The sequence below is a fragment of the Corticium candelabrum genome, chromosome 13, assembly GCF_963422355.1.
Source record: "Corticium candelabrum chromosome 13, ooCorCand1.1, whole genome shotgun sequence".
Lineage (NCBI taxonomy): Eukaryota > Metazoa > Porifera > Homoscleromorpha > Homosclerophorida > Plakinidae > Corticium > Corticium candelabrum.
Genome location: NC_085097.1, coordinates 48,646 through 60,000, shown reverse-complemented (window position 1 = coordinate 60,000; position 11,355 = coordinate 48,646). Strand labels below are relative to the sequence as shown.

The 11,355-nt window shown below is 38.1% G+C and overlaps 1 protein-coding gene across 1 annotated transcript in view; it reads left to right on the top strand.

Moving 5' to 3' along the window:
• LOC134189180 (uncharacterized) overlaps window positions 1-11,086 on the top strand; it is a 16,517-nt gene extending 5,431 nt beyond the window's left edge. The window contains exons 7-27 of the mRNA XM_062657419.1: window positions 2,398-2,538; window positions 2,615-3,061; window positions 3,121-3,453; window positions 4,185-4,325; window positions 4,393-4,821; window positions 4,886-5,221; window positions 5,634-5,774; window positions 5,842-6,282; window positions 6,339-6,668; window positions 6,727-6,873; window positions 7,544-7,864; window positions 7,928-8,182; window positions 8,246-8,557; window positions 8,623-8,943; window positions 9,234-9,518; window positions 9,586-9,692; window positions 9,765-10,057; window positions 10,117-10,396; window positions 10,469-10,502; window positions 10,588-10,720; window positions 10,781-11,086. Of these exons, the coding sequence (XP_062513403.1) occupies window positions 2,398-2,538; window positions 2,615-3,061; window positions 3,121-3,453; window positions 4,185-4,325; window positions 4,393-4,821; window positions 4,886-5,221; window positions 5,634-5,774; window positions 5,842-6,282; window positions 6,339-6,668; window positions 6,727-6,873; window positions 7,544-7,864; window positions 7,928-8,182; window positions 8,246-8,557; window positions 8,623-8,943; window positions 9,234-9,518; window positions 9,586-9,692; window positions 9,765-10,057; window positions 10,117-10,396; window positions 10,469-10,502; window positions 10,588-10,720; window positions 10,781-11,030 (5,477 nt within the window). The 3' untranslated portion in view covers window positions 11,031-11,086. The remainder of the gene's footprint in view (window positions 1-2,397; window positions 2,539-2,614; window positions 3,062-3,120; window positions 3,454-4,184; window positions 4,326-4,392; window positions 4,822-4,885; window positions 5,222-5,633; window positions 5,775-5,841; window positions 6,283-6,338; window positions 6,669-6,726; window positions 6,874-7,543; window positions 7,865-7,927; window positions 8,183-8,245; window positions 8,558-8,622; window positions 8,944-9,233; window positions 9,519-9,585; window positions 9,693-9,764; window positions 10,058-10,116; window positions 10,397-10,468; window positions 10,503-10,587; window positions 10,721-10,780) is intronic.
• The last annotated feature ends 269 nt before the right edge of the window (window positions 11,087-11,355 follow it).

The following is an 11,355-nucleotide window of genomic DNA, read 5'->3' as shown; positions in this document are numbered from 1 at the left end:
TAATAGTTTTTATTTGTCTCAATAGTTCAAGATGGTCAGATTCTTTGTTTCCTTTGAACAGCATAGAAAAGGATCTAAATAGGCAGTTGCTGTCACCTTCACCTACGATTGGCTGCAGATTTCATGTTTTATTCGGGAGAAGCTGCTGCGAAATGGCATCTCCTCGATGACAGAGCTGTTGAATTAGATTTGTTAGCGTAGCATATCTAAGAAGGATAGGATCCTAGATGAGTGACCGCGATTGTTTGAAAAATTATACGCGCCTGCATGTCTTAGTTGGGTTTGTCTGGAGCTGATGGCAGAGACCAATCAGATCTGTACAGGCAGTAGAGTCCATAAAAAACAATAGCAACGACTTGCAATAGATTGCTAGGTGATACGTTGTTACAGGATATATGCAAAGGCGCTAGGTAGACAGCATATGTCGCAGGTTAAATAGACGTAGAAGGCGGCAACATACGTTGATGATAGTAGTGATGGAAGCGCATCCGGGGCTGCAATCCACACTGCGTCTGGGGCGAGGCTATCTAAATGTAGAGACCTGTGATCCTACACAGGGGTTTTCCCAGGAAATAATAACAGCGTGGCATGTTTTAATATTAATTAGCCACCGAGATCTTATCTTAAACAGAAGAAGTAACTTTAATTAATTAGTGATTGTCAGACTTACTGGTGTCGCCACTGACATAATATCATGATAGCGTGGTAAGAACACATGCTACATGGATAGTCACTAGGTCAAGGTGATACGCATTACTGTCTTTTATCATCAACACAACTGTCAGATCATATAAACTACAGGTCCTGTTAGCTGACATTTAACTGAACTTGTACAGCTTACTTTGCATACTAGTACTGTAGTCCTGTGAGTAAATACTGTGAAATTTTATATTGTTATTCCAGTTGAGTGGTTACACTCGGTAAATCAATCTGTTAGGGTACACTAAACAAGAATGATAAAGACCTCACACACAGTAAAGTTACCTCAAATGAGGGTTGACAATGAAAGCAAAAGTTACTTGACTACACAACACATAATTATTTGCCCAAATCTACTTGATGGCAGACAAGCACCTAGTTATCTACAGGATTATGTGTACAAGGTCGCGTTGAGGAAATGTCAATTACAAACCTGTGGGTGTGGTGAGCTGGGACTAATGTCAGGTCAAAGTGCGACAGACTGTAACCCTGTAGATAATTGGATGCTGGCATTCCTTATCAACCATCATTTGAGATACAGTCATCACATCATCTGAGATACAGTCATCACCACAGCACGGCGGCGCGCTATAGGGAAACCCCTGCTACATACGCTATTTCTATATGGTCAAAATTGGGGAAATTTAAGTTAAAAGGCGTCTTTATATTGTACATAGCTTATGGCAAGAAAAAATCGTCTACAACAAAAGAATCAAGAATGATGACGAGCACAAGAATATTTTTTGTTATAAAAAGTCAATCAGTAGTACACATAGGTACAGTCTAATAATTACAGCAGATCCTGTTACACAATCACTACTAACTTCTAGACATAGCTAGCTTGTTAATAAATGAATAATTAATTGAAAGGGGAAGTGTGTAGCTATCATAGTTTTGATGATATTTATTTCCTATCATATAACTTCTCAAAACAGACAATATAATTCTTACAACCTTCAACACAAATTTACTTATTTTTATTGTAATTGTACCAGTTACTAAAATATTAATATAATATTAATTTATGCACACATTGGGACTCCAAGGCTTTTACTTTGGCGAGTAGAAAACGTCTAAATTTCAAACACTGCTTAGCCAAAGTAGGGGTAGAGGCTTACATGAGCCTTCAGGTAGTAATCAAGGTAGTATATATCATATTTCCACGCATTTAGCTGCAGGACGCTTATTAGAACATTTTGGTTCTATGTGCCTTTGTAGAGTGTATTTAGGGTTGTCTGCAATCTTTCAGGGAATTCCATGCCTTGTACCCTATTCCCTAACCACACTGTACAGAGGCACATCTGGTAGTACCAAATGTTGTAATAAGAGCCCTGCAGCTAAATGTGTGGAAATTCGTGTTATTTTTAGATTCTCCATAACTATTGGATTATTAACTATTAACAACATTTCAGTGTTATAGCATTAGTTCCCAGAGTTGAGTAGTGTATAGTATTAAAGTGGATACATAATAATAAGTAAGTTAATCTCATATTTATTTTCTAAAGCACAGTTGTCATGGTGACAGTTTCAAAATTTAAGTGTTTGTTGACAGCATGTAATGCCATCTGTAAACTTGGCAGTTAATTAATTTATAGTGAAATACTGTACTCATTACAGTCATTGTTTTCTATTTTAGTAACAGTGGTAAAGTAGTTGATTAAGCAAGGTTCTGCTGACTTTCTTGTGTTATGTTTCTAGTGGATTGCATTTGGGGCAGTTGGAGTTCATGTAGTGTTGAATGTGGAAATGGCACCAGAACTCGGAAGATTAGTCAAGCAGCTAGAATGGAGGGTCGCAACTGTACAGGACCATCATCTGACATCTGCATAGTCACATCTTGTATGATTACTGCTGTGTTGGAAGGCTGCAATATCTGTACTGTTGTTTGTCTGCAATGTTTGTGTGATGTTTGTAGGTATAGCAACCAATTTAGCTGCTTCTCTTCAAGCCACAGTGATCATGAGTTCAGTCTTTCCTGGCTACAATGCTACATTGGCTATAGACGGCAATCCAAAGAATGTTACTGGACAGAGACTGGATGGTTTTGATTGTGCTGGTACAAAATTGTCTTTGAATCCTTGGCTTCGAGTTAACTTGAAAATTGAATATCTGGTGTCACGTGTTAGAGCTATTTTTATAGGTGATAGTGGTAAGAATGTGACTGTTCATGTTGGTAACAACCTAACAAACAATGCCAATGATAACCACAATTGTGGAAAGGCTCCATATGACAACCCTACTAAATGGAATGCAGTTTGGCGAGATGTTAATTGCAGCTCACCAGTTTGGGGAAGATACATTAATTTACAGAGAATAGTGTCAGATAGCTTTCTTCATGTATGTAGGGTGGCTTTCAACTATGGTTAGATAATGTGGTGTAGGTAGGTGTTAAATGAAGAGTAAAATGTTTTGTTGTTATAGAGTTGGAGATTGCTATTCTGGACAATGGCACGAGTATTGAAGGATCAATTGTGGCAGTTTATGAGAATCAAGATTACTCTAATCCTATTGATTGTGGTGTCAGTCCTGATGTGACCAACTTTAATGCTCTCTTGCAATGGAAGCACAACACAACGATTGATGTAGCATCTTCAAGTGGACAGAATGCTAGTGTATATCAGGTGTATGAGAATGGTGTGCAGCAGCTCTACATTAAATCAGCTAGTTTTTCTAATAGTGGAGAGTATACGTGTCAATATACTATAGCTGACGGCTCTATAGTGTCAAAGTCATTTACAGTAACTGTTTGTGGAGGTGAGACTGTGATACATCTAACTGTAAGATGAATGTTTGGGCTTGTCTTGGAGTTTTTGCTAAATGTGCATAATATTATTATTGTGTTTTACACATAAAGATGTCTGTGTTATTTATGTAGAATAAGTGTGACCTGACACCATATATGTTTGAAGTGGTATCAGTGTTGTAAATTTAATTATTTAAAAACAAATTTAGATAGGACTGGAGCAACAGTGGTTTAATATCTTTATAGTATCAAATAATTTATTTGAGCAAAACATACGCTATTTAATCATTGTTGAAGGAGATCATTGTAGGTATGTTACTGCAAAGTTATAATTTGTCTGTGCTTTCTCAAACGAATGGGTAATGGTAGGTTGTGTTTGTAAGTAAAATCATGCAGTCATTTAACTGACAAAGGCCCCTCTGGACTTAATGTATTGATTAAATTCACCTGCCTCTTGCTTAACATGATATCAACTTCTGCTATTGCTGCTCACCGTTGTCTACCGTCATTTCTCAAGCAAAACTGGTACGTTATAGTGATAGGATGTTACAAAGTGAGGATATCATTATTATTATTAGTAGTACAACTCAATTGCAACATGGGAAGATACCTTGTCATTTTATTATTAATTATTATGACCTGGATTACAGTGATGATTACAGTCATTGTTTCTAGTTTATTAACAGTGGTACAGTAGTTGATTGAGCAATGTTCTGCTGACTTTCTTTTGTTACGTTTCTAGTGGATTGCAGGTGGGGCAGTTGGAGTTCATGTAGTGTTAAATGTGGAAATGGCACCAGAACTCGGAAGATTAGTCAAGCAGCTAGAATGGGGGGTCGCAATTGCACAGGACCGTCAAATGAGATCTGCATAGTCACGTCTTGTATGATTGCTGTTATGGTATAGTCACACTTGCTGCTTTGTATGAAATTCTTGATGTTTGTACGTAGGTTTAGCAACTAATTTAGCTGCTTCTCTTGGGGCAACAGTGACGATGAGTTCAGTGTACCGTTCTGCTACATTGGCTATAGATGGCAGTCCAAAGAATGTTACTGGGCAGATGATTGATGATTTTGATTGTGCTAGTACAAAATATTCTCTGAATCCTTGGCTTCGAGTTGATTTGAAAAATGAATATCTGGTGTCACGTGTTAGAACTTGTTTTTTAGCTGATAGTGGTCAAACTGTGTATGTTCATGTTGGTAACAGTTTAGCAAACGACCACAATTGTGGAAAAGCTTCATATAACAGCTCTAATAGGTGGAATGCAATATGGCGAGATGTTAGCTGCAGCCCACCAGTTTGGGGAAGATACATTAATTTACAAAGAAAAGTGCTAAATCACAGTCTTCATGTATGTGAGGTGGCTTTCAACTATGGTTAGATGATGTTGTTGTGTAAGTTACGTATTGAATAAAGAGAAAATGTCTTGTTGTTTTGTAGAGTTGGAAATTGCTATTCTCGACAACAATATGCATATTGAAGGGACAAGTGTGGCCATTGGTGAAAATCAAGATTACTCTAATCCTATTGATTGTGGTGTTAGTCCTGATGTGACCAACTTTAATGCTCTCTTGCAATGGAAGCACAATGCTACCAATGAGATAGCATTGTCAAGTATACAGAAAACTTCTGGTGTATATCAGGTGTATGAGAATGGTGTGCAGCGACTCTACATCAATTCTGCTAATTCCTCGCACAGTGGAGTGTACACGTGCCAATATTCTTCAACTGATGGCTTTATAGTGTCAAAATCATTTGCATTGACTGTTTATGAGGGTGAGACTGCAATGCATGTAACAGCCAGCTGAATGTTTTGGACTTGTTTTTGGTTCTCTGTGTTACTGAATATGAACTAGTTTTGTATTTATACGTATATGTGGTTGCTATAGAAAGTATCGCATTATATTTGTTTCATGTATTATGGTTCTGATTTTGTTGATTAATTTCCTATTAAGATGAGACTGAAGGTTAACACTGTCATTTTGAGGATATTAGTTAATTAATCTAGAGTAATGAGCACAACTCAATTGCAACATGGAAGATACCTTGTCATTGTACTATTGATAATAAACGCTTGGCACTTAATTTGTAAATTATTAATAATTACAGTAATGATTTTAAGTTTAGTGATAGTGGTAAAGTAGTTAAATGAGAAATAGTCTATTGACTGTTTGTGTTGTGTTTCTAGTGGATTGCAGATGGGGCAGTTGGAGTTCATGTAGTGTTGAATGTGGAAATGGCACCAGAACTCGGAAGATTAGTCAAGCATCTAGAATGGGGGGTCGCAATTGCACAGGACCGTCAACTGAGATCTGCATAGTCACATCTTGTATGATTGCTGCTATAGTATAGTCACGCTTGCTGCTTTGTATGAAATGCTTGATGTTTGTATGCAGGTTTAGCAACTAATTTAGCTGCTTCTCTTGGGGCAACAGTGATCATGAGTTCAGTCGACAGTTCTGCTACATTGGCTATAGATGGCAGTCCAAAAAATGTTACTGGACAAATGATTGATGATTTTGATTGTGCTAGTACAAAATATTCTCTGAATCCTTGGCTTCGAGTTGACTTGAAAAATGAATATCTGGTGTCACGTGTTAGAGCTATCCTTATAACCCAGAGAGGTAGATATGTGTATGTCCATGTTGGTAACAGCTTAATGAACAATGGGAATGACAACCACAATTGTGGAAGGGCACCATATGACAGCTTTACTTACCATGATGCAATATGGCGAGACGTTAGCTGCAACCCACCAGTTCGGGGAAGATACATTAATTTACAAAGAAAAGTGCTAAATCACATTCTTCGTGTTTGTGAGGTGGCTTTCAACTATGGTTAGATGATGTTGTGGTATAGGTGGGTCGAAGGAGTAAATATTTTGTTGTTGTAGAGTTGGGGATTGTTATTCTAGACAATAATACGAGTATTGAAGGGACAAGTGTAGCCGTTGATGAGCAGCAAGATTACTTGAATCCTATTGATTGTGGTGTCAGTCCTGATGTGACCAACTTCAATGCTCTCTTGCAATGGACACACAATGTGACTAATGACATACCATCTTCCATTGTACAGAATGCTGGTGTATATCAGGTCTATGAGAATGGTGTGCAGAGGCTCTACATCAAGTCAGCTGGTGTCTCCTTCAATGGTTTGTATTCATGTCAATATGCTGCAACGGATGGCTCTATTGTGTCAAAGTCATTTACATTGAATGTCAATGGTACTGTATAAGAAAGATGTTATCTGTGTTTACTGTTTATAGTAATTGCTGCCTTTAGTAAATTGTGAATGGAGCCCATGGTCAGATTGTACGTTATCATGTAGTTTTGGAACTCGTACTCGTACAAGAGCACGTCTTAGGCAACACAATGGAATGGACTGTGTGGGATTGTCAACTGAGAGCTGTGACAGCAAACAACCACCATGTAAGGCCAGTGTGGTTTGTGCACTTGGTGTGTAATATTGAAATGTAAAGTGTTATGTAATTGACTTGTTTTAGGTTTGCATTAACTTTTGACGCCTAACACACACACACACACACACACACACACACACACACACACACACACACACACACTCTCTCTCTCTCTCTCTCTCTTTCTCTCTCCTCTCTCTCTCTCCTCGTGTGCTCTCTTGTGAATCTTTGCATGCATGTGCCTGTGTGTGTGTGTGTGTGCTCGCGCGCGCACGGGCATGCATGCGTGCAAGTGTTTGTTTATCTCTTGTATGCTTTTTGATTCACATGGTTGCTAATGCTCAAGAAAAAGGCTGATTGCAGCTTTTCATCATAGCAAACTCTAAAAAATATGCATCTGCATTGCCATGCAGTATAATATAACAAAGATCTTTTGTTAAGATTTGAGCGCGTGCGTGCAGACACACACACACACACACACACACGCGCGCGCGCGCGCACTGTCAATTTGACGCAATTTACAGTCATAGCACAACGAGAGTTGAGGGTAAATTAAGCTCTCTAAGTTAATAGTTTGTTCAACTCTAAAAGTTTTGGGAATTTTACTAAAATCGTTTGAAGAAGTTGGAGATCATGTGGTAATGCTAATGTCTGTTACTGTTGTTATGATATAATTGCAGGTGCACCAACAGCTGGGCAGTCAACAGAAGTTTCATTTGATGAGTATTCAATGCGAGAGTTGAGCTGCTCCGCTTCACAGTATGCTGGTTTGAGTGAAGGCATTACATTTGGATGGTACAGAAATGAGAATGGAGTTGATTCTGATATTGTATTAGACTCTTGGGTGACAAATTCATCTAAAAATGACGGAATGGGCAGTTTTACTGGGATATTGAAATTTGCATCTGTAAATCGTTTAAGTACAGGATCAATCAAGTGCAGGGCATTTAACAATTATGGTGCTAGTAATCTGTCTTCAGCTACATCGGTTAATGTTAAATGTGAGATGTTTTCATTTCATGTTGCATTAGAGTTTGTTAAAATTAAGCGTTTTGTGCTGTTAGATGCTCCTGAATCTGTTGAGATTAGTCCATCCGATCCAGTGGGTGTGAAAGGACAAAGTATCACTTTAAACTGTTCTGCTGTTGGTAATCCCAGTCCCTTTTATGAATGGAGAGGAAACAAGAGAACAACAGGATTTACTCTGAAATTAACATCACTTGGATTTGAGGATGAAGGAACATACACATGTGTTGCTAGCAACACTATTGAGGCTGGTAGTATGTCGTCTAACTCATCAGTGCAGTTACAAATTGAAGGTAAGGTACAGTTTATTTGTTGAAATTTCTTGACTTTGATATCTATATGTGTTGTTGTTTTAGGCCCTCCACAGAGATGTGTTGTGTTATCAGTCCAAAGCTATGTTGACTCTGAAGTGACTGTCACAGTCAAATGTCCTGAAGATGGAAATTCAAGTGTAACTGAATATCGCATAGAGTATCAGTTGCATAGTAGCACTAGCAACATGCTGTGGTTGCAGCAAGAATTCATTGCTTCTAATCCTCAACCATTTGTTGTTAGTAGTCTCAGTCCGTTTACAGAGTACATATTTAGAGCAACAGCAAGAAACATTCATGGCTATAGTGAAAGCTCGGCTGCAGTTAATATGGTAGTTGTGACTACTGCCGAAGGCTGTAAGGCTTTGGTCATTTTTGTGTTTTACGTATTGTTATTGCATCATTTCCTGTATTTGTGTTAGATCCCGGTTATCCCAATTCAGTGAGTTTATCAGGGAATGCTTCAGCACGCTGGTTTGTTTTGTCTTGGTCACCTCCCAGTGTACCTTATGGCATTCCTCGCTATTACTTTGTTCACTATAAAGCAATTAGTTTTCGTCAAGTGAAAAATTTGGATAGTGGCAAAACACTGAATGTAACAGACACATGGGCCAATTTGACTATACTTATTCCATTTACACGGTACAGTGTTGAGGTGGCAGCAGTGAATGTTCGATCTCATGATGGTAAAGTGTTGGAGGGACAAAGGAGTACTGCCATTATTGTCAACACAGAAGAAGATGGTATGTTTGTATACTGTGCACCATGCATATGATATTTTTGATTTAGCAATCTTGATTGGTTTTGCAAATAGGACAATGACAAGTCTGGTATATAGTTGACCATTCTGACTAGGCAGACAGCTTTGCAATCTTTCATGCGTTGTTGTTGCAGCTTCAAACTGATGCTGAAGTGTAGTTTACACGATCATGACAATTAGTCTTTGTTCGCATTACAGTTTTTATGCTAATAGTAGCTACTACATTATGTTGACGGATACCACCTAACAAACTGCTACTGTGGTGGGTTGCAGCTCCTACAACAATGGCACGTGATCTGAAAATTACTTCTTATCCACCACATACAGTTAATGTGAGTTGGAGGGAACCTGTCACACCAAATGGAATTGTTCGATATTACATTGTTGGATACATGCTGGCAGACGGAAGTGGAACCAAAATGGTTTTTGATTACGTGAAGGGGCTGAGCCAGATGATTAACAACTTACGAGAATCAACAAAATATAGAGTCACAGTTCAAGCTTTTACTGTTGGAGTTGGACCAGCAGCATCAATAACATTTGAACTACATGCAATAAGTAAGTTGTACTTAGCAGATACACTAATTTCATGGCACTATATGTACTGGTGTTTTGCATATACAAGCACCAACTCCACCTCAGCATGTAAGGACTTTGAATGTGACATCAAATTCAGTTACTATTGGATGGGATTCTCCCGGGAACTCAAACGGCATTCTTTGGTTTTACACTGTCAGTACACGTGAATTGTGCATTTTTGGTTCTGCTGTTTTGTCAGTTAATTACTTGAATGTTTGTGTATAGGTCTACTATAGCACCAGTACTTCACGGTATGACACGTCTCGTGGCATTTCCATTAGTCAAAGTACATACACATTGATGAATCTTAGTCCATACACAACATACTTCATATACATGTCGGTTACAAACAATGCCGACCTTAACCCAGAAAGTTTGCCTAGCAACATTATTCAAGTGCGAACTCTTCAATCTTCTCCGCTTAAACCAGATGCACCTTTAGCTGGTGACACAAGACCATCAGCAACAACTATAACATTGGTGTCTCCAAGTGTTGATGATTCAAATGGTCCAATCAAGTGCTGTCATATGGTTTGAACAAGTTGCACATTAGTTGACTAAATATGACTTGTTGTAGGTATGTTGATTTTATTGTCTATGAGGATCAGATTGAATCTGATGGTGATAAAGCAGCTAATATGCCATCTGTTATTAAACCATACGACAAGAGCAGGATCTGGTATGTCGCAGCTCGATATGAATATGATCACTACAAGAAGAACATAGGTGGACATCAGTTTTTAATTGGAAATGGTTCAGTGGTATCTGCCGGAGGTATAGAGTACATGAATGGACCACTACGGCCAGGACAATCTTATCTGGTTTATATCCGTGTCATTGGGATTGGACAGGATGGGGTATATTCTGGTTAAAAATATTATGTAGTGTAATTTACTAATTTTGTTTGTCAATGTATTTGTACATGGTAGGTGCAGGAGTTATCGTCAATTAGCAAAGCCAAACGTGAGACAAAAGTTTATGGCTACTTATTATCTAGCCAATTAGGTGTTTGTACCAATTAGATCAAACAGTGCATGTCTGTATGTAGGGTACACGACTGCATCTACAGAGGATGAATCATCATCAGGAGGAATATCATTCTCGGTGTTGACAATATCTGGTACTATTGCACTGTTTGTGATCATCCTGGTGCTAGTCATCATACTTCTTGCATGTCTGAGGTGCAATATTTAGTATACAAATGTTTGTAGAATTTACTTTCAAGTTGATGTGTGATACAGGAGAAATTACAGGTGTTCTGTTGAACGGAAAAAAAAGATGCCATTGGAGCCTATGAGATTTGATAGTGTTATTACCAATTCCAAAGCAATATCTGAGACAGATCAATTGACAACTAATGGCTCATATCTTGTTAGGGGTAAGAATTGCCACATTGCAAAATTGTGTAGAATACAGTATAGAATAACTAATCAAAGTTCAGCTTATTCTTGGCCTTGTTTTTGTACTACTTTCTTTGTTTTTCCGTTTTAATTGAAACATGCCAGAAGGAGAGAGTCTGGTATATTCATCTTTGTTGAAATTTGCTTATTTGATTAAGAAAAGAGCTTACGTATACTAATATGTCTTATAGCTTGTAAGCATATATATATATATATATATATATATATATATATATATATATATATATATATATAGGAAAGTGCTCCATGGGTGCAGCCATTTTGAATTTTTGTTTTGTAATTGCTCGCAAACTGCTGTTCTTTTCCGCTCCAGCCTCCTGCTTTAACACATGACCTTTTCTACTTTGTAAAGCAATTGGTGCTCTTTGCGGTGGCCTGTGCCCTGTACTTTGCTT